This window comes from Esox lucius, chromosome 17 (genome assembly GCF_011004845.1).
Source record: "Esox lucius isolate fEsoLuc1 chromosome 17, fEsoLuc1.pri, whole genome shotgun sequence".
Classification (NCBI taxonomy): Eukaryota; Metazoa; Chordata; class Actinopteri; order Esociformes; family Esocidae; genus Esox; species Esox lucius.
The window spans coordinates 15,234,259-15,257,387 of record NC_047585.1 but is presented as its reverse complement, the minus strand read 5'-3'; the positions used below and the strand labels follow the sequence as shown (position 1 = coordinate 15,257,387).

The following is a 23,129-nucleotide window of genomic DNA, read 5'->3' as shown; positions in this document are numbered from 1 at the left end:
TGTTAATCACTAATTCAGTCACTTTTTAATTCACAAAAGATGTGAATCTTTTGACAAGAACCTGAAGCTGTCATGCATTCTTACATTAATCATAGATGAAAAGTAAAACCAGTTTTAACTATTTTTACTTTATTGAGTCAAATGGAATGTTTTATGTGAAGTGAACACATGTACTTATAATGCGATATAATACAGTAATAATAATAAAGTACACCTATACTCATGAAGACTCATAAGTCTGTGCAGGAATACCCATAATACCTTATAATGTACATCAACATAGTGCTTTGGTAACTGCTGGTAAATCATTCTTCAAGGATCCTATTCCATTATAATGATCAGTCAGATTAGATTGATGCTTTCATTAATGAGCGGCACATTATAACTGATTATAACTGAATTATAATCTTTGTCATGGCGTGTTATAGCACACTTATGAGGAACTATTGTTATGTTGTCCTTTCTAGGTCATGGCTAGTTACAAAACCAGCTTGACGAATGAAGATTTTACCACAGACCCCAGATAGATGAAAGGCTGAAGAAGGCCAGGGTCAAATTAAAAACCTCCTTTATTGATTAAACATGAAAATATGAAATGAAATAACTGGATGGAAGAGAATTGAAAATAGAGCTTTGAAGATATGTAAGCTTTTAGGAACGGAGTGGATTTTAACTTTATTTGCATAATACTCTTTTATTTACACAAATAATGAAATGTCTCATTGGGATTTGATTGTGGATTTGACGTCTGATCATTGACTGATGATGACTTGCGGTAGAATTTAAATGGCCCTTATCATGTGAACTTAACATCTGTCCCAATTAGCATGTAGCCCTGGAAAGAGAGGAGCAATAATAGTTAATGAAGTATATGTAACATGTACATGCTGATCACAGTAGAAAAGACAGAGCATATTAATGCCTACAAACTCTTGTAGAAAATGCTGCTTTTTACGGAGAGGTGTGCCTTTCAAAATGATGTCCCATTGAATTTGCCACAGATGGAATCCAATTCTAGATTTACCTCAAGGTTGAATAACAGACAGAGTGAATCTGAGCTGAATTTGGATTGTCATAGCAAAGGGTCTGAATACATATGCACATGCAAAACATCAGAAACATGTGGAGAAAGGGATCCAAACACTTTTTGAATCCACTGTACAAATAAAACTGATGTCAAGTAGGACCATCAGAATAAATTCACCTGATGTCAGGCAATGGAAATGTACATTCGTACAAGATTTGGAATGTGATTGGTTAATCATAAACACTGTTACAAGTCCAGTTATGGAAACAAGGCATCAACAGTTTTTGTATTTTTGTTTTAAAACATTTTTGCTACATGTCAGTCAAGGCATAACCAAAAGCTCCATTTTCAATAAGAGTGTGTAAACTCTTTGAATCCACTTTATTAGATGTGATAGGGCATTTAGAAATATATTCATGTACCTTCAGAACTTGCAGCTCAGTGTTGATAAGTTCCATCTTTCCTATAGTAGGAAGGGGAAAACCCTTCTCTAGACGAACTATGGGATAAAAACATGTTCATTCCTGTGGCCAATTGGAGCAGAAACAATGAACTGAAATATATGAATGCAGCCCTCACCGTTGATCTGTGGTATGACGACATCTTTCAGAACGATCCGGAAGATATTGTCAAGAGATTGAACCTGGTTGAGAAAATATTTAGTGTTTAAGTGTTCATAAAGCAAGTTATGTGCAAGTTATGAGCTAAATCAATCTTACCTGAAACGGTCCCACATAACTAGTACCAAGAGTAATCTCAAACCTGTGAAAAGCAGATAGCATAAATGTCCATTCATTTATGAAGGAATTTCTTTGCCTTTTGCACTCTTAGAATATTATACTCACTTGTTCAGAGTAATTGCACCAGCCAGCATGACCCCGGCTACGAACAGTCGAGCGCTGACACTACCCTCCTGCACAGAGAGATTACAGAGTTCATTTTAACAGTCACAGTCTGCGGATCACATACCCTGACAGGCAGACTGACCATGTTGAGGATGAAGAGAGGGGTCAAAGTGCTGTTGGTCTGAACGGCGTAGGCCGTCATGGTGCAGCTGGCCTGGACAGTCACATTATTGGGCTGGAAGGAGATAGTGGGCTCCTTCACTGTCTGAACCAGCAGCTCCACCATCAGGCCAGGGAAGCGCTTGGAAATCTGAAAACATAGAGGGATATTCACCCATGATAACAAAAACAGGAGATATCTTTTGAACAAGAGTACACTTCCATCCCTGGACAGAAAGTTGTGGAATATTCAGAATGTTACATTGTTTGGTGGTTTCGTAGGGTTAATCACCTCTGGTACGAAGGTTCCAAGCGTTCTGGTGTTAAGCCTGATGGGAGAACTTGGAGGGATCTGTCAGTGGGAAATAGAGAGAACTGGACTACTACACCATGGATGAGCCTGTCTGGAACAAACTGGACTACTACACCCTGGATGAGCCTGTCTGGAATAAACTGGACTACTACACCCTGGATGAGCCTGTCTGGAACAAACTGGACTACTACACCCTGGATGAGCCTGTCTGGAACAAACTGGGATGAAGTTGCCAGAGGGACCCTCACCATATCATCAGTGATACGGAGGCCAAGTACTCCAGCATTGTTGTACACAAAGCCTGCCGTGTTGGCGGTGAATGCGGAGACCCCAATGTAGAGCATGTTGTTGATCTGAGGAGGCAGGGAGAAGGGCGTGGGGGAGAACGGGGGCTCTTGGTGCTTCCCGATGTTGTAGAACTCACCCTACAGGCAGACAGAGCAGACAAGACAGATGTGCATCCTGGCTCTACTCACTGCCAGTTTACATTGTTCAACATGTGTGCTCTCATGGCGGCCCCGATGGAGCCTCGGCACCCCCTGACGAGACGCCGGTTTTTCAGTCGTTGAGATGTTCATCGTTTTGCACCGCGGGAAAGCGTTGTCCGTCCGCGTGTGCCCGAGGTTAACGCGCATCAATATGGCTGACAGATAGGCGTCTCCATTCAATTCATGAGGTAAATCGTCACCAGCACCACTGCTCAAATCTTCCCGCAACCATGGGTACTATAGTCCAATCTGAACTCTCACCTTCAGGTTCAAATCAATGGAGGATTTCGAAATGCTGGGAGGTGTCACCATGGAATATTCAATTTCAGCATGGTTGTCAACTTTGGCTAGAACTTAAAGATAAGAAAACACATGAACTATTCAGGATACATATGGTAGCTCATGAATAACAAACAACACATAACTAATGGATTAATTATATATTTTTTCTAAATGTACAAGACTTGCTTTACCATTGAGAGTTTTGAGGTGTTGATTCATGTCATTTATTGCATCAGCCACTAGAGGACAAATCTGTAACAATCACCAGGAATACATTTGTGTCAGAACAGATCAACTGTACCCTGTTGTCAGTGTTGAATTAATAGATTGTGTGGTCTGCCATCACACTCTCTCACCTGTTTCTGCATAGCACTGCGCAGGGCCTTGTCAATGAAGGAACTAAAGAGGTTGTAAAGCCAACTGATAAACAGGAACAAAAAACAAGGAATGAGGATTTCAAACATTCCATGACATTGTCGTTTGATTATGCTTTTCAGTACCATGCGTTCCAAAATGTGTTCAGTGGACTCTGGTGTCTATATTTTCCATTTACCTGGCTCCACCATGGAACTTGACACTGGCACTGCCTACAATAGCCTCACAGTTGACACCTCTGACTGTTGGCCTGCCAGTCTCATCACTTAGGATGGAAAGACTGTCAGTGACTGTCAGTCCACTCACCGCCAGGTCGAAGGAGCCACTGTCCTTTCTAGATTACAGGGAAAATAACATAAACCTTTTTTTTTTACTATTGACAGAGCCAGGAGAAAGTTCATTGTTGTTCTATTCTGGGTCTGGGTGTGCATTTTTCCGGGTCCGCCTTGGGTCCTACTTTGGTCCTTCCTAATGTACTCACATGACATGGAGGTATCGGACCCTCCAGTTCCCATGCAGGTTGATGAAGGCATTAGTAATGGACAAGCTGATTCCAGTACCTGGCACAAGTGTCAAATCAGACTTGGGCAGTCCCAGATTCACTATTTTCATTCTGCAGAATAAAACAAAGTGCTTAGGGAGTAGATAAAAAAGGGGCAGCTCACATATGAAATGCAGACAATTGCAAATGTATTTCATTACTATTAATTATTTAGGGAAATTATTGGATCTACTTCCTTACTCTGTTAAACTGTACTTGACCTTGCCAATCGGAGACACCTTCTCTGTGCCAGCAATGTCTGGTATTTGAATAGTCTTAAGTTTCTGCTGTAGAGTTGCAATCCCAATCTGCTTGCCTGTGGACAGGAAATGATAGCAGGTGATGTGGGCCAAAAGGCCAGTCTGTAATACATGATCTACCGAATGATCCCAATGCACAGACTCATTGTGCTCCAGTGTGTTACACCTACCATATTCAATGGCCTTCTCTGTGAGTTTCAGCTTGACTCCAGGGTTGGTGGCCAGAGTTGGAGAGACAAGAGCCAACAGAGCAAGCCAACAGCATGGAGACATCTGGACTGTTGTCACCTATATCACTGGAAGAAATAAGACACCTGGACTGCCGTCACTTATATCACTGGAAGAAATAAGACACCTGGACTCTGCCGTCACCTATATTATCTACATAAATAAGATATTTGGACTGCTGTCCCCAATATCTCCAGCAGAAATGAAACATCTGGACTGTAGTCACCTACACCACCAGCAAAAGTAAGACATCTGGACTGTAGTCACCTACACCACCTGTAAAAATTTGACACCTGGACTCCAGTCGCCTGTAACACCAAGAGAAATTAGACATCTAGACTACCGTCACCTATATCTCCTGCAGAATTTAGACATCTGGATTACATTCACCTATATCACCAACAGAAATAAAACACCAGGACTACATTCACCTATATCACCAACAGAAATAAAACACCAGGACTACATTCACCTATATCACCAACAGAAATAAAACACCAGGACTACATTCACCTATATCACCAACAGAAATAAAACACCAGGACTACATTCACCTATATCACCAACAGAAATAAAACACCAGGAGTACATTCACCTATATCACCAACAGAAATAAAACACCAGGACTACATTCACCTATATCACCAACAGAAATAAAGCACGAGGACTACATTCACCTATATCACCAACAGAAATAAAACACCAGGACTACATTCACCTATATCACCTGCAGAAATAACACATTCGGGCAATTGTATTTTTTGTTGTCATATACATTATAGAAATGGGACGCTCAGTCAGATCTTTGAGCTTTCCTTTACAGAGAAGGACATGTCACAATTGACCAGTTCCTTGTGCAAAGCCATGCTACCCAATGTAATGAACTGTTCTGATCGGACACTATATAGTCTAACCCAAGGTTTTCTAGACCTAGAAGATAGTGTAGACATTAAAGTGGTACACCTGATAAATTAGTCAACCAAAGAGATTACATTACTCCTTTAGTTTCAACATTTGTAACATTTTCCCCAATAATTATTAAACAATCATACAATTCATGAGAGACATTTCTGAAATTGACCAATTCTTCCCATTTGTCTCATTTGCATTACATAATAAACATATTCATATTGTTTATGGAAGACTAGCCACATTTCATGATTGCCAGTCAGAAAGAGAAAACATGGAAGACACCTAACAATGTTTTCTGATCCATATATACCTGCACAGTGATGGGGACATGACCCAATAATCCATGACGTCATCTCTTCACACGATTTTCAATATCTGAGCAACAAGCATGGCAAGATGCCAATTTTTTATTCCCTTATTTGCCAAGTTTCAAATTCAACAGTATACAATACAGTTTGTTAGACTGTTGACCTAATACAATGAAACAATGCAGATGGTAGAAGGAGAGAGCAGAACAGAAAGCAGCGAGTGAAGTATAATTTGGGTAGCCTATAGGCCTAGACTCATTTGGTGTGGACGTCATGGTTACATCACTGAAGCTTGGTGGTGGGAAAACTGCAGGAACAGGTGTAGGGAAACGGGCAAGACCCTCGGACTAAACGGACATGCCGTTGGATGTCAGAATGGGAATGCAAAAAAGATGGCCTTCATTTTTATAGAATGCTGTTATCGAAGCCACATTTTGAAGCTATATGGCGACATTTATGTTTGGAAGCCATTAAACAGACAGACTGGACTGATAGAATCATCTGGAATGCTTGTCTCTGCAGTGTTCATTTCTTATCAGGCAAACTTTTAATGTTTTGAGTTTTACAGTAACAGTAGGTGTAGATATAATGGCCCTCATTTATCAAAAGTGCGTACACCAAATTTCCAGCGTACACCTGGCGTACACCCAAAACCACGGTGACTTTGAGATTTATCAATATGGACGTTGACGTACGGCACTCTCAAATCCTACGCCAGCTCATGAGGTGGTGTACGCACGTTTTGAGTTGGAGCGAAAATGCGCAGAAAAAAAATCCTAACGCACTGACAAACTAAAAGATATGATATATTATGACCCACTGTAAAAAAAACAACAACATAATAATTACAAACTTCAGTGTTTATTTTAGTGCAACATGGACTTCAATGTTTAATTTGTGTGACTTTACCAAAGCATTTGATTTATATGTATTCCTTCAGATACTAGCCTGTGCGCTTTACATGACGTTTCAGGGTTCCAGTTGCGCACGGACTGGGTTCAGTAATAAAAGGCTTTTAATGACCAAAGTATAATTCAGACTGACAAAATAATAAAAATCACATTCTTCTTCTTTTAAATAATAATAATAGAAATAATAATAATAACGACATTCTTCTTCTAAATAACAATAAATGTCATTAATAATAAATATCATAAAATAATAAGACGAATATTACTAATTGTCATGCAAATATTAATGTTAATGAATGGTACTCCACATCATATCATCATCTTTTATTCCTCTTTTTAAACTGCCAAATAAAACCATTTTATTTCTTTGTACCTCCCTGGTGATCGTCTCAATCTCCAGGTGAGAGAAGTTTCTCTTTTTTGCCGTCTTCCGTGTGTCCATGGCGTAAAATGGGGGCGTGGGGGAAGCGGAGACTTGAATATATAGGGGTGTGTTATTCTAATGACGATCGTTTTCAGCCACGGCATTTATCAAGGGCAGGTATTGCGTACACCTGGATTTTAAAGGTACGCACAGCTTCATAAATCAGGCGGTGAGAGGAGTGTAAGCAAAATCCTACGCCAACATATACGCCCGTTTCTACGCCTGGATCCAACGGCGGCAACAATTATTATCAAAAATAGTCAATGTGGAATACATACAGTAAGCACTGCACAGGGCAAAAAATAGTGTTATAAGTCAACGTTACTAAGTGTCAGAAACAGACTCCATGAGGGTGGCAGGAGGGCCCGGCATCCTCTAGAGGGACCTGTGATCACAGCCCAGCACTGTGCAGCTCGATTGGCATTCGCCAGATCTCTTCACAGATCATGCTGTGAAGAGTAGGTTCACACTGAGCACGTGACAAGTGTGAAAGAGTCTGGAGACACCGTGGTGAACATTATGCTGCCCGCAACACCAGCATGACCGGTTTGGCAGTGGGTCAGTTGGCAGTGGGTCACACAGACCTCCATGTGCTAAGCCTACGGTACCCTGACTGCTGTCAGGTACCGGGATGAAATCCTCAATGCCCGGCCTCATGTGGCCAGAGTGTATAGGGAATTCCTGGATGATGAAGGCATTGATGCCATTGACTGGCCCTCAAGTTCCCCAGACCTGAGTCCAATTGAGAATGTCTGGGACGTTATGTATCGGCGCATCTGATGCCGGAAAGTAGCGTCACAGACTGTCCAATAGCTCTCTGATGCCCTGATCCAGGTCAGGGAGAAGATCCCCCAGGACACCATCCTCCGTCTCATCAAAAGCATACAGGCACGTGGGGGCCATACACACTACGGTGTCACATTATGAGTTGCTGTGATGAAATTCACTCAAGTTGGAACAGCCTGTGATTTCAATTGTTTACTCTGATTTTCAGTGTGAGTTTGAATCAAGCCCTCAATCAGTTGGTTATTTTAGTTTACATTGACCATTGTTTTAGATTAGATTCAACTTTATTGTCATTGCAAAGTACAAGTACAGTACAATGAAATGCAGTAAGCATCTAACCAGAAGTGGAAATAGAGGTCAGAAAAGTATTACGTATATATGTACAGTGGGGAGAACAAGTATTTGATACACTGCTGATTAGGCAGGTTTTCCTTCTTACAAAGCATGTAGAGGTCTGACATTTTTATCATAGGTACACTTCAACTGCGAGAGACGGAATCTAAAACAAAAATCCAGAAAATCACATTGTATGATTTTTAAATAATTAATTAGCATTTAATTGCATGACAGAAGTATTTGATCACCTACCAACCAGTAAGAATTCCGGCTCTCACAGGCCTGTTAGTTTTTCTTTAAGAAGCCCTCCTGTTCTCCACTCATTACCTGTATTAACTGCACCTGTTTGAACTTGTTACCTGTATAAAAGACAACTGTCCACACACTCAATCAAACAGACTCCAACCTCTCCACAATGGCCAAGACCAGAGAGCTGTGTAAGGATAACATCAGGGATAACATTTTAGACCTGCACAAGGCTGGGATGGGCTACAGGACAATAGTCAAGCAGCTTGGTGAGAAGGCAACATCTGTTGGCGCAATTATTAGAAAATGGAAGAAGTTCAAGATGACGGTCAATCTTCCTCGGTCTGGGGCTCCATGCAAGATCTCACCTTGTGGGGCATCAATGATCATGAGGAAGGTGAGGGATCAGCCCAGAACTACACGGCAGGACCTGGTCAATGACCTGGGAGAGCTGGGACCACAGTCTCAAAGAAAACAATTAGTAACACACTACACAGTCATGGATTAAAATCCTGCAGTGCACGCAAGGTCCCCCTGCTCAAGCCAGTGCATGTCCAGGCCCGTCTGAAGTTTGCCAATGACCATCTGGATGATCCAGAGGAGGAATGGGAGAAGGTCATGTGGTCTGATGAGATAAAAATAGAGCTTTTTGGTCTAAACTCCACTTGCCGTGTTTGGAGGAATAAGAAGAATGAGTACAACCCCAATAACACCATCCCAACCGTGAAGCATGGAGGTGGAAACATCATTCTTTGAGGATGCTTTTCTGCAAAGGGGACAGGACGACTGCTCCGTATTGAGGGGAGGATGGATGGGGCCATGTATCGCGAGATCTTGGCCAACAACCTCCTTCCCTCAGTAAGAGTATTGAAGATGGGTCGTGGCTGGGTCTTCCAGCATGACAACGACCCGAAAAACATAGCCAGGGCAACTAAGGGAGTGGTTCCGTAAGAAGCATCTCAAGGTCCTGGAGTGGCCTAGCCAGTCTCCAGACTTGAACCCAATTTAAAATCTTTGGAGGGAGCTGAAAGTCCATATTGCCCAGCGATAGCCCCGAAACCTGAAGGATCTGGAGAAGGTCTGTATGGGGGAGTGGGCCAAAATCCCTTCTGCAGTGTGTGCAAACCTGGTCAAGAACTACAGGAAACGTATGATCTCTATAATTGCAAACAAAGGTTTCTGTACCAAATAATAAGTTCTGCTTTTCTAATGTATCAAATACTTATGTCATGCAATAAAATGCAAAATAATTACTTAAAAATCATACAATGTGATTTTCTGGATTTTAGTTTTAGATTCCGTCACTCACAGTTGAAGAGTACCTATGATAAAAATTACAGACTTCTACATGCTTTGTGAGTGTGAAAACTTGCAAAATTGGTAGTGTATCAAATACTTGTTCTCCCCACTGTATATTACAAGTGGTGTGTGTAGATGTGCAATGAACGCAAATACAGTACAAATGGCAATACTAAATGTGCAATTAAGGCAAATAGAGGAGGGTGGAAAGTTTACAAGTATTTGGTATAGTGTATGTTACAAGTGGCATAACAGTTGTTCAAGTACAATTGTTCATTTCTAAATGGCATACAAGATGTGCAAACAAGGCAAATTAAGGATTACTGTAGTAGGGTAGCATGATCAACCATGATGCAGAGATAGCAGCACAAAGGTCCTCGAGGTAGACATGTGTGTAACAACTGTAAAAATGCAAGTACAATGGCAATACTAAATGTGCAAAGAGGCAAATTAAATGTACAAGGTGCATGTGCAACTGAAATGCAGGGAGGTTGAAGTTCCTAAGGTGGACACATACCTGGAACCTGTGAACTTGACGATAGAGTTGGAACAGTGTACAGGAACACAGTCGTGGGGGATGAGGATGTTCAGGAGAGGGCTCAGCACACAGCCTTGTGGTACACAAGCATTCAGGGTCAGAGTGGAGGAGGTGAGGTTTTCTAACCTGACAGACTGGGGTCTGTTGGTAAGGAAGTCCAGAGTCCAGTTGCAGAGAGAGGGGCTGATCCCCAGGTCATGGAGTTTGTTGACCAGCCTAGAGGGGATGACAGTGTTGAAAACTGAGCTGGAGTCTATGACTAGCATCCTCACATAGGTATTGGTTTTGTCCAGGTGGGTCAGGGCAGAGTGTAGAGCCATGGAGCACGTTGGGACAGCCGCCTGGGCCAGCAACATTTTGAAAAAATGTCAGCACACTTCTGCGGGGGAGTCTGAGGGGAGGTCAGCTTTAATGGCTGGCTCTTTGTTGTCCCTGTCGAAAAGAGCGCTGAACCTGTTTAACTCGTCAGTGTAAGAGACATCGCTGGCTGTAGGGGTAGGGATCTTTGGTTGGTAGTCAGTGATGGCTTGGATGGTTTGAGATTGGTGCTCCTCAATCCGCAGTTTGTGGTCATTTTTAGCCATCTTGATGCCCCTTATCAGGTTGGCCCTGGGTGTAGCCATCTTGATGCCCCTTTTCAGGTTGGCCCTGGGTGTAGCCATCTTGATGCCCCTTTTCAGGTTGGCCCTGGGTGTAGCCATCTTGATGCCCCTTTTCAGGTTGGCCCTGGGTGTAGCCATCTTGATGCCCCTTTTCAGGTTGGCCCTGGGTGTAGCCATCTTGATGCCCCTTTTCAGGTTGGCCCTGGGTGTAGCCATCTTGATGCCCCTTTTCAGGTTGGCCCTGGGTGTAGCCATCTTGATGCCCCTTTTCAGGTTGGCCCTGGGTGTAGCCATCTTGATGCCTCTTTTCAGGTTGGCCCTGGGTGTAGCCATCTTGATGCCTCTTTTCAGGTTGGCCCTGGGTGTAGCCATCTTGATGCCTCTTTTCAGGTTGGCCCTGGGTGTAGCCATCTTGATGCCCCTTTTCAGGTTGGCCCTGGGTGTAGCCATCTTGATCCGCCGGCTGGCTGTAGGCCTCTGCATCGGCGGATCTAAAAACAGCATTGTGTCCCTTTAGCAGTTGTCAGACCTCTCTGTTCATCCACAGCCTCTGGTTGGGGAAGGTCTTTATTAGTTTATGGGTGTAGACATTGTTGGTGCAGATGTTGATATAATCCAGAATGGAGAAAGCATATGTATCCAGTCTCTGTGTTGAAACGGGTGCTGTCGAAGGGAGTCTGACCATCCAGGCCACACCTTGACTGTCCTCCCTGAAGGTTTCACACATTTAATCCGGGGTAAATACTTTGGTAGTAAGAATAGTGAGAGATGGTCAGATTGACCCAGGTGGGGGAGGGGAATGGCTTTGTAAGCCTTTGGAATGTTTGTGTACACATGGTCCAGGGTATTGTCTCCTCTGGTGGGGCAGGAGACATTTGTTAAGCAATTTTGTTCTCTACGAATTACACAATGTACAGTAAAGATTTTGATCTTTATTATATTTTGTTCATCGAGACCCGATGTGTGATTTAAGTGTTCCCTTAATTTTAATTTTGAGCAGTGTACATGTCCACCCTGTTATTTGAATAAGGCTAACAGGGTGGACATTTTGAGCTAAAGTTGGCTTTCAGCCTTCCTCTGGTAGCATAATGGCTAGCATGACCTTGAATACTTCATGAGGAATAAAAACATTTCCACAAATGATTTTTGAAATGATTCAATATGATTGATCTCTACATTTATGCCTAACAGGGTGGACACATTATGTTCAAAAACATCAACAAAAAAAAAATCACACAGCATACCATAGTTGAATTTCCTTCCACTGATGTAATGTCACCTGAGCGTGATGTCATTGGGAAATGTATTTTTTCTTAAAGGGACCATCTCATCAGAGTGGACAGTGACTGCCGGCACAATCATAAAACCTTATCCATAAAACATTTAATAAATATAGTAAATTAATATATTCTGACTGGAAAAATGAAATGATAATGACATATTTGGAAATGTGTTTTTCTTTGTTCTTACTAGTTGAATGAACAGCACTGGGGACATGGTAAAATTCAATTTACCTCTTTAACCAAAGCTTTTTAATAATTAAATAATAATAATAATCCAAAGTACAATTAGAAGCCCAAATCAGTGTATTAATAATAAATAACTAGACATGACTAGACATGAAAACCAAATGGAATTATTGTGTGTCCAAATATAGCCAAAATACAACATTATTTGTATCAGGGACGCAAAATTGGCACCACATAAAAAAACAGACACAAAATACTTGAACATTTTCAGTCCTCTTCTATTTGCAGTTCTGGTTAGATGTTTCTTGTGCTGTACATGTACTATTCAATGACAATAAAGTTGAATGTATTTTATATTATAGCAGAAGATTGCGACAGGATCACGTTTGGTACGTACCGCTATAGAAAAGACATAATTCAGCGCTACCGGCCCTACTATATCTTCTAAGGAGAGTGTGTTGTCCGGTCGCAAAAACGACGATTTACCTAGGAAAAGGTCATGTTTGTTTCTCAAAGACATATATGATTCACCACAAAAGCAACATACATCCACATATTTCGATTGGGTTTTATTTAGTGATTTTGCTGCCATGTTTACCTTGCCAGCTACTGTTGCACTGTATGTATTACTCTCGTGAGCACCTGTATAAGCCCCTTCATAGCAATGCATTTGGCTGGGTTAACGTGTTTTGAGGCGTTAACCCAAGCAGTGAATTTGACTGGGTTTAACGTGTTTTGAGACGTCAGTGCCAAAACATTTTCCCCATCGCTTTGCAAAAAAATCCTATAGGTATTGCCCAGGCCTAGCGAGATTTTAGTCATGGTGCAAAAACCCCAATCTATGGCCAGAGGTGTCCTACCTGGACATCTATTCCTACCTTACATTATTAGAGTTCCAGGTAAGCAAATTACCAGTAAAATATTTTACTTTTCGTTCCTTCTCTTCAAATAGTATGCAAGCTATCAATTGCAACATGCTCAAATGGCAGCTACGTTTGTCCGGCCGGTGTTTAACACCGGTCTAGTCTACAGCTAATACGTTAGTAGGTGACAGTGACAGCAGTACGGCATGAAAACAAAAGTAATAGGTGCAAAATTGAATGGCAAGAGTGACAACCAACCAAATACACAGCAACTCTTCGGCATAACAAGCGTTATTAATTTAAGACAGTGGCTTGGTCTTGTTTACGCTGTTGTGGTCTACAGGGGATGCAGGTTTGTTTTCCCCCTCAACGGGATGACAGCCTACTCTGGATGACGTTTTACCCGATCTAAAGTATCGTACAGCTAATTTCTGAAATGGACCAATACTTCCTGTTTGCCCTTTTTTTATTACACAACTAACACTTTCATTTCCTTTATGGAAGGCTATCAGGAGAAGTCCGAAAGGCAAAACACAAACCCACCTAACTTGCTATTAACATGATCTGATAATTAATTCTTAAAAACTTACTTTAAAAGCAGATAAACAATAACCCATTGTAATAGACCAGTGATAATCACTGCAAAAGGGGTAACAATTTTTTTTCTGACTGGTGACTGATTCTGAATGAGAGATAACCACTACTATAGACTAAAGATGTTGACTGGACCTGGAGAAAAAATCCAAATGGTACAGAGTTGATTCACTTTAGGACTCTGAAAGAACTGTGTGTTTGTTTGTCAAAGATGCAGATGAATTCCACATGACCCTGAAGGAGGTGACCAGGGAGCCATGCCAATATTGAATTATGCTTTGTTAAAATTAACAGACATAAGAAGAAGAACATAGGGGGGGCCTTCTAAATCATGTGACTGGTGTGTTTGAGGAACTTTATAGATAGTTGAAGTTTTTTTTTAAGTCTTTCCCATTGAAATCAGTTTTATGTGTTTTTTTTAAATTTATTCAACATTATGAACAAATGAAGAATATTCTAAAACTGTTCCACTATAGACAGATTTTCAGCTACACAGGGACAGAAGGTATTTTTGACAAATGTATAATTTACCACACTTATTCTCCATGACAACCCACAATCTAACTTGCTCACTCTGCACTGACAACTTTCACAATATAGGCTACTTTGCAATACATTTCACATGCAAAACACTAAGTTTCCCACAGACTTTCACATTTCAGAAATAGAGAAACGTATAAACAAAAAGAAACAAAGGACATTTTATTTGGTACCGTAGCCTTATATTACTAACAAACTTCATATGAGTTAGTTATAATTAAAAAAAACTTACTTTGTAGTTGCCTACCTTATGCACGACTAAGAAAGTGGCTATGGACTTGACTGCAGTTGTCGCGCTCCGGTTAACAGAGGGGCATGACAGAGTGAAAGTGGAAGGCAGGCACAAGGCGTTGAAATTAGGAAGGTCTCTGTAGGCGTGTTTTGAAAGATGATTACATTCGCTCAAATCAGAAGACGTCTGGAGTAGGCTAAGAGTAAGACCTTAATGAGTGTGATGTGATTGCTTGTGATAGAAAAAAAAAACATTTATTTACGCATGAAAACTAGTTTTTCTGGATTGCGTTGTCCTGTTTTGTTAAATAGTGTGGTGGTTAGAGAAGCGGACTTGTGAACTAAAGGTTCTGTGTTCGTATCTCCTCGAAGGCGGTGCATAGTACTTATTATTAAGAAACTGTTTAAAACCGGTAGTATCAGGATTTGGGTCAGGATAGACAAATACATTTGCTTGTTTAACAACGTAGTTACGATATCTTAAGCCTTAACTGAAGCTGTATACGGTTATATTGCAACTGTTTCTGGCATAATTCATCTTCAGTCTCGCTAGCTATTCTTATGATTATTCCTAAGATGTTAGTAGGTACTAGTAAGCCTATTTAATACAGTACTCAATGGAGTCTAGCGATGTAAACTGACCGAGTCAGTCGTTCATGCGTCCTTTTTACTTAGGCAAATGCTCAGTGTACGATTTCATCAGTTTTTATAATTAAAATCAAAAGTCAACTACTACATAAATTATTTTAGACCTACCATGTATCCAATTACATTTGTAAAGAAAACAGTGAGCAGGCAGAACACATATCTTTTATTTCTTATGGGATTCACATTCAACTGTAGGTCATAACAGAAAGGCACAATCATAAAACAAAACATGGCAACAAAGAAAATAATGAACTGACTCCTCTTCAAAAGTCTACATACCCTTAGTTCTTAATACTGTGTATTGCCCCCTTCAGCATCAATGACAGCATGCAGTCTTTTGTAATGGTTGTCTATGAGGCCTTGAATTCTTGCAGGTGGTATAGCTGCCCATTCGTCTTGGCAAAATCCCTCCAGGTCATACAAAGTCTTTGGTTGTCTTGCATGAACCACATATGTGAGATCTCCCCAGAGTGGCTCGATGATATTAAGGTCAGGAAACTGTGATGAACGTTCATTTTTTTCTGCTTTAGCCACTGGAGGGTCAACATTGCCTTGTGCTTAGGGTCATTGACGTGCTGGAAAGTCCAAGAGTGTACCTTGAGCAGCTTTCGTGCAGAAGAATGCAAATTGTCTGACAGTATTTTCTGATAACATGCTGTATTAATCTTTCCATCAATTTTCAAAAGATTCCTGTGCCTTTAGAGCTCACATGCTATCAGTGGGGATGGTATTCTGTTCACTATAAGCTTTGTTGACCCCTCTACAAATATAGCGCTTATGGTTGTGAGCATAAAGCTCTATTTTGGTCTTGTCACACCAAATTACAGTGTGCCAGAATCTGTGAGGCATGTCAAGGGGTTGTCAGGCATATTGTAACCAGGCTTTTTAGTGGCATTGGTGCAGTAAAGGCAACTCGACCATGCAGCTCGTTTTTGTAATTGTCGTATTGTGCTCCTTGAAACAACCACACCGTCTTTTTCCTGAGCAGCCTGTATTTCTCCTGAGGTTATCTGTGGGTTTTTCTTTGTATCCTGAACAAATAAATCTTTCTTGGTCTACCTGACCTTGGCTTGGTATCAAGAGATCCTCAAATATTCCACTTCTCAAAATGAACAAATCGTTTGCGAACTACAATTTACTAATTGATAAAGTAGGCTACTTTATTTTGTGCCCAAAATAAATGAATATTAAGTATCCTATTTTCTCATTTTTTATAGAATATGTTTCAAACCCTTCTATATTCATGTGATTGCTACCATGAGTATGGCTAATCCTGAATCAATTCAAGATGTCGTCTCAACATGAATGCAATTTTCCAGAATCAGTAATGTAAATCAACCTTGTCTCGTTTAAGGGAAAATTAAATGAACCAACAATCATATTTCCTTTGACGATTTGTGCATTTATTCAGGCTGATGTTATGACTCGTACTTAAATACCTTCATGTAAGGTAAATATTTCAAGAGAAAGAAATTGATCAAACATCACAATCAGAAATTTGACCTTCTCTCAACGAAATGATACTCTGTCAGACTACGTGATTCACAGGAAGTCTTTCTAATAGACAACATCCGCTTTATTCAAAATAATAAAGTGATGAAAAATCTAAACCAGAAATTGGACAAATCTCCAAGACATGATACTCTATCAGAGTATAGCATCCACAGTTACTATCTTTCTACAAGATGACATAATTTTTCAATATAAACAAAAGGTTTAACATTGAGAGATGTTTCCCATAATAACAAATTCAGTAGACATAATTGTCTTCATCATCATTATTTTGTGACATTTGACACAAAGTGTGATCTTAAAACAGATCAATAAACTCTAATCACAGAGATTATAAATGGTATGCTAATCAGTTAGTCTAAATAATTCTCATGGAAGAACAGTGATGCTGTATCTCAAGATGATCAATAAAAAATATATTACTGATACATTCTTCACAGAAGATAATCAATACACTGTCAATATGACAATATCACTGTACAAATAGAGTGAAACAATATTAAAAACACATTGATAATTAACAATCACAAATGAAATTATAATGTAAAACCATTTTGACATTAGAAATCCTCATTGAAGATCAATATACCTATTATTGATATATATAACATATAACATATATAAAAACATTTTTATATCAACAATGTTAAACATTTTCAAAAAAAAAACATTTGGGTTTAAAAGACAAATTCACAAAAAATTTAACATGTTCAGTACAATTGAAATTCAAGATTTTAGTTAACACTACAAAATGTAGATGGTATAGATTAGAACATTTTCACAGAAAACATTTAGAACTGCGTTACAGCAAAAAGTAAAAGTGTCAATAACACTGAGACTTGTAAAGGTCCTGCATTAACAGAAAAGGAAAATTATGTCTTCCTGTTGTCATTATTGTTCACAATAATAACGTTAGACCAATATGGTCCCCTGTTTTTTGTCTGAGTGGAGCTCCAGTCTGTAAGACTCTACCAGGGCCTCCAGAGGGCGCTGTTGACTGGACTCCTCTCTTTGCTGAAGCTGTGCTGGTCTGAGGAGCTCAGCTGAGGCAGGTCACTCTCCCTCCTGTTCTTATCAGAGGAGGGCTGCAGGCCCTGGAAGTGGCTCAGCAGTCTTCTCTGGGACTGTGTCTTCACCTCATCTTTAGACAGGAAGTGAGCAATCTCTTGGACACACCTGGAGTAACCCTGATTGACAGGTGCTGAAGGGGAGGTGGAGCTTCCTGTCTGGTTCTGTTGCAGTTGTCTGAGGTAACAAACTGTCATCTCCAGGATGTCAGCTTTCTCCAGCTTGGAGTCGGGTGGATGGTTGAGGATCTCTGGACCCAAAAGAGACTTGAGCTGCTCAATGCTGCTGTTGATACGATCTCTGCGTAACTTCTCAACCACTGGCTTTCTTAACTGCAAGAAGAGAAGAGGACACTCATTAATAACATTGTTAAAAAATACATCAGACATGAGATGAATAGATGACATCTATTATTGAGAAATAAACAATGAAGCAAATTGTAATCTATATTTACCTTGTTTGTCAGAGTCAGGTGCTCCTTAGAGTAGATGCTAGCTGAGGTGATTGTAGGTACCATGTCTGTGTCTCTGTTCTGTAGGGGTCTCTGTGTAAAGTGAATCTGACTCTACTGGCTTCATGTCTCCTATATATAGTCCCAAATCTGCATATGAATGTGTGGGTCTTGGTCTGGTTGTAGTTTCTCACACTCTGTAGCCAATGGGTGAGCTTGGAAGGACAATGAGGAATGTGGAGCTGCCACATGCTCAGTGTTCTTATTGCTGGGGGACAATGGTCACGTCTCAGGGGAGCAGGTGGAGGGGTGGGGGTGATGGAGAGAGACTCACAGAGTGCTGAGTGAATCTGGGAAAGTAGTGACCCCCAGATCTGCTGCCTGATGTTGGTATCAATGACACTGACAGAGCACACGCTAATCATCATCAACTTACACGTGTGGGACTGACACTGATCCTCTACATTAAACACACAGTGGTACTTAATCTACACCTGGAAGGATGTTGTAGAATATATTGTGTCTCCACACCCTTTCACAGATTCAGTCACATTATATCACACAGAAGATGTGACTTGTGACAAAAACCAGTGGCTGTCGTGATTTTTTACATTGATCAGAGATATTTAACATATTCATGTATATTAATTATATATATTTAACATATTTTCCCTTTATTGAGTTAAAAGATTCAATTGTTATAAGAAGTGGATATCCAGAGAGCTATTGTTGGTTGTTTCTCCATTTCGTATTGGATGGATAGTCTATTCATATCATCAGGTCTCTTATCTCAGTAGTATTAGTTATATAGTGAATCACTCTGGAGTCCAGAGGCAGCAGATGTGTCCTCTGTATTGAGACTACTGGTCAGTGTGAGTAGAGAGCTGGTCTGAGGTTCCCACACTGAGTCCTGTGTGCTGGGATCAATGTACTACAAAAGCTGCTCAGTGGACCATTAGGGACGGCTATTGGCTCTGTGTTGAACTATAGACAGAGAGTGACGTCACAGACCATCTGGATTCTGGAGGGAAACACCAGAACAGTGGCTGTCATCTTGGAAGTGTGCTACAAAACATAGGCCATGTTGGTATTATCCTTCAAGTTTGTTTATCTGTATTTTACTTTTACTTTCACAATTGTGACCACAGTTCTGTTATTTTTTCATATATTGACATTCAGATTGTAATTTTGTTGTAGCTTAATAGTTATTTGAGGTATTAAATTGTATAATGACAGATGCACATTTAATTTTACATATATTAGAATGTCTTGTTTAAGCGATCACCTCATTGGAGGATGGACGACAAGAGACATTTAGGTAACACTTTTTTTTACAATCCCGAAGGTTTTTTTGTAGATGCTCTGCAGGTTATCCAGTTAGTGTCAGTAACATTATAAATAACTATCTGCTAACCCTCACCCTAAACTTAAACTTTATAATAACCCTAAACGTATCTCTTATCCTAAACCTTATTCTTAACCTAACCCTAACCTTAGCAAGCAGGCTCTTAACAACAGATGGTTTGTTAAATGTTTATTGACAGTTTTACTATATATAGAACATCTACAGGTGGAAATTGTGTCTCTCAAAATAACTTGCAACCAATGATTTCTTAGCCTGATGAACGGTTGTGTTCAGCTATTTTAACCTTCCCTTTTATAAGTGTGTCTTTTCCCCTGTGATTCTGGTTGTTCCCCAGACAATCAGGTGTCAGTGGGACTGATGATGAGGATGCTAATGACACTAAAGTGTGATTCTACTCTCCAGAGCTTTCCCACACTCTGCCCATTGACAGAGGTTCCCCTAAACAATAGAAGTGTGCCTTTTTATATGCTAATGAATCTCCTACCTAATGAGTTCACATTCAGCCCTTGAAGGTAAAACTCTGTAATGAAATGTTGATTTTTGTACACACAGATACCACGAAAGTTTACACATCTTTCCCTGGCTTTACTTTAAATTTGTCAAATGACCCACAAAAAGAGAATAATGTAGCATTTTTCCCTTACTGAGTGAATCTTAGATTCTGTAATGTTTTAGAAAAAATCTACACATTTGTAATGAGAATATATTGATTTCACATGTGTTCACAAAAATTGGGGACAGGGGAGTCTACTGTAGTTTGTTGATTTCATTCTAAGGCAGCACATTTTGAAGAGGTTTGTGGAGTTTCAGTAGACACAGAAACGTTACAAACCTGCTTAAATGGGCTCAGAAAACAATCATCAAACCTCAATATCTTCAAAGTTTATTGAAAAATTCTCCAATTTTCTCCTGCTGAACACAAAATACAGAACGTTTATGTGGTCAATATCAGTAGATCCATTGATTTTGTATGACATATCCAGACCCCCGCTAACGAGGTTAGAGGTCCCAGTCTATTGTCCCAAAGGGGATCTGTGTGAGTGAGTTCTCCTCAGTTTCCCACAGTCTCTCCATTCAGTACTTTCAGTAGAGGGACAATAGAAGTGTGTCTTATTATACTAATCACATTATACAGCTCTGTTGCCATTGAAACACTGTTAAAATGACAGTACCTTTTCTTGCCCAAACACCTGAAATCATGTCATTAATAACATGAAAATCATGGAATGCAAATGCTCAAAATGTTCTGATAGAATAAAAGATAATGTTTATAAAACAGGTGTTTTAGCAAAAAAAGCACAACCCTATCTCTTAAACCTCATAATATGAATTATATCTTTATTATTATTCATGACAAAGAACAGCCTAAACTATTAATTATTAATTTCGGATTAATTGAAATTTTTATGTATGTCTCTCTATAAAAAAAAATATCTCTATAGGATGTGGATGAACCACCTTCAGTTGGATAATCTCTAATTATTTTAGGTGAATACTGTACAGACTTGGCTCAGTGTTGACTTTCTTTAACCCCATGGTCTAGTTAGTTATGTTGAATATTACAAGTTAGTAACGTATTTCTGTGCATCAAAGAATAAATTACAATATAAACGTATTTCATTTGATGATTTTTGTGTTTATTCATTACTTGAATATGAGGTAAATATTTCAAAAGAGTTAAGTGATGAAACATCAAAACCAGAACTTGGTCAAATATCCAAGACATGATACTCTATCAGAGTAAAGGATCCACAGTTACTGTCTTTCTAAAAGACAACATCATTGTTTAAAATAAACAAGAGGTTTAACAATGAGATATAACAATGGTTCCCATATTAACAATACAGTAGACATTTTTGTCCTCATCATAATTATAATGTTACATTTGACATAAAGTGTGATCTTAAAACAGATCAATAATCTCTAATCACAGAGATGACAACTGGTATGATAATCAGTTAGTAAAAATAATCCTCATGGAGGAGCAGTGATGCTGTATCTCAAGGTGATCAATGTCAAATGTATAACTGATACATTCTTTACAGAAGATAATCAATACTCAGTCAATATGACAATATCACTACACATATGGAGTGGTAAAATATTATAAACACATAGAAAATAGTCAATCCCAAATGGATTGGTAATGTAATACGTTTGCATTAGAAATCCTGATTGAAGGGTTGACCTATTATTGATCAAATTTAAACACATGATCAACAGTATGAACATGTTTCACAAAACCAACCTCAGAATTTAAACTTAGGATAAAATCACAAAAACATAAATTCAACTTGTTCAGTACAATTGAAATAGAAAGTAAAGATCAATATATTGATCACATTTCCAAAAACATAAACGTTATGATATTGTCAGTAAACACTACAAAATGTAGATGGTATATACAATTTTCTCAGAAAACCAAGAAGAACACCAAGACTTGTAAAAGTCCTGCATAAACAGAAGAGGTAAAGGTTGTCTTCCTGTTGTCATTACTGTCCATGATATTAATGTTAGACCAATACGGTCAACTGTTTGTCTGAGAGTGGAGCTCCAGTCTGTAAGACTCTACCATGGCCTCCAGAGGGCGCTGTTGACTGGACTCCTCTCTTTGCTGAAGCTGTGCTTGTCTGAGGAGCTCAGCTGAGGCAGGTCACTCTCCCTCCTGTTCTTATCAGAGGAGGGCTGCAGGCTCTGGAAGTGGCTCAGCAGTCTTCTCTGGGACTGTGTCTTCACCTCATCTTTAGACAGAAGGTGAGCAATCTCTTGGACACACCTGGAGTAACCCTGATTGACAGGTGCTGAGCAGGAGGAGGGGCTTCCTGTCTGGTTCTGTTGCAGTTGTCTCAGGTAACAAACTGTCATCTCCAGGATGTCAGCTTTCTCCAGCTTGGAGTCGGGTGGATGGTTGAGGATCTCTGGACCCAAAAGAGACTTGAGCTGCTCAATGCTGCTGTTGATACGATCTCTGCGTAACTTCTCAACCACTGGCTTTCTTAACTGCAAGAAGAGAAGAGGACACTCATTAATAACATTGTTCAAAAATATATCAGACATGAGATGAATAGATTACATCTGTTATTGAGAAATAAACCATAAAACTAATTGTAATCTATATTTACCTTGTTTGTCAGAGTCAGGTGCTCCTTAGAGTAGATGCTAGCTGAGGTGATTGTAGGTACCATGTCTGTGTCTCTGTTCTGTAGGGGTCTCTGTGTAAAGTGAATCTGACTCTACTGGCTTCATGTCTCCTATATATAGTCCCAAATCTGCATATGAATGTGTGGGTCTTGGTCTGGTTGTAGTTTCTCACACTCTGTAGCCAATGGGTGAGCTTGGAAGGACAATGAGGAATGTGGAGCTGCCACATGCTCAGTGTTCTTATTGCTGGGGGACAATGGTCACGTCTCAGGGGAGCAGGTGGAGGGGTGGGGGTGATGGAGAGGGACTCACAGAGTGCTGAGTGAATCTGGGAAAGTAGTGACCCCCAGATCTGCTGCCTGATGT

The 23,129-nt window shown here is 40.0% G+C and overlaps 3 protein-coding genes across 5 annotated transcripts; all 3 read right to left on the bottom strand.

The window, feature by feature from the left end:
• Nucleotides 1-551: 551 nt before the first annotated feature.
• Nucleotides 552-14,683, bottom strand: LOC105017388 (bactericidal permeability-increasing protein). Of its 3 annotated transcripts, none has more exons than XM_010881967.4 (16): nucleotides 14,579-14,683; nucleotides 4,461-4,586; nucleotides 4,232-4,346; nucleotides 3,971-4,102; nucleotides 3,668-3,823; nucleotides 3,471-3,534; nucleotides 3,306-3,366; nucleotides 3,094-3,185; nucleotides 2,593-2,769; nucleotides 2,324-2,383; nucleotides 2,015-2,182; nucleotides 1,873-1,940; nucleotides 1,747-1,789; nucleotides 1,607-1,670; nucleotides 1,450-1,526; nucleotides 552-835 (listed from the first exon to the last, which is right to left on the bottom strand). In XM_010881967.4, exons 2-16 carry the CDS (start codon nucleotides 4,561-4,563, stop codon nucleotides 797-799), a joined length of 1,419 nt encoding a protein of 472 aa, XP_010880269.1. In that variant the 5' UTR covers nucleotides 4,564-4,586; nucleotides 14,579-14,683; the 3' UTR covers nucleotides 552-796. The 3 variants fall into 3 exon arrangements, with proteins under 3 accessions (XP_010880269.1, XP_010880270.1, XP_012993845.1); XM_010881968.4 differs by having other exon boundaries at nucleotides 14,594-14,682; XM_013138391.3 differs by lacking the exon at nucleotides 14,579-14,683 and adding an exon at nucleotides 10,258-10,446.
• A 2,750-nt stretch (nucleotides 14,684-17,433) lies between these two features.
• On the bottom strand, nucleotides 17,434-18,386 carry LOC106024742 (transcription factor HES-5-like). The gene is made up of 2 exons (XM_029114251.2): nucleotides 18,260-18,386; nucleotides 17,434-18,137 (listed from the first exon to the last, which is right to left on the bottom strand). Exons 1-2 carry the CDS (start codon nucleotides 18,320-18,322, stop codon nucleotides 17,706-17,708), a joined length of 495 nt encoding a protein of 164 aa, XP_028970084.2. The 5' UTR covers nucleotides 18,323-18,386; the 3' UTR covers nucleotides 17,434-17,705.
• Nucleotides 18,387-21,257: 2,871 nt separating this feature from the next.
• On the bottom strand, nucleotides 21,258-22,872 carry LOC105017390 (transcription factor HES-5-like). The gene is made up of 2 exons (XM_029114222.2): nucleotides 22,745-22,872; nucleotides 21,258-22,622 (listed from the first exon to the last, which is right to left on the bottom strand). The coding sequence occupies exons 1-2, from the start codon at nucleotides 22,805-22,807 to the stop codon at nucleotides 22,191-22,193; spliced, it is 495 nt and encodes a 164-aa protein (XP_028970055.2). The 5' UTR covers nucleotides 22,808-22,872; the 3' UTR covers nucleotides 21,258-22,190.
• Between the last annotated feature and the right edge of the window lie 257 nt (nucleotides 22,873-23,129).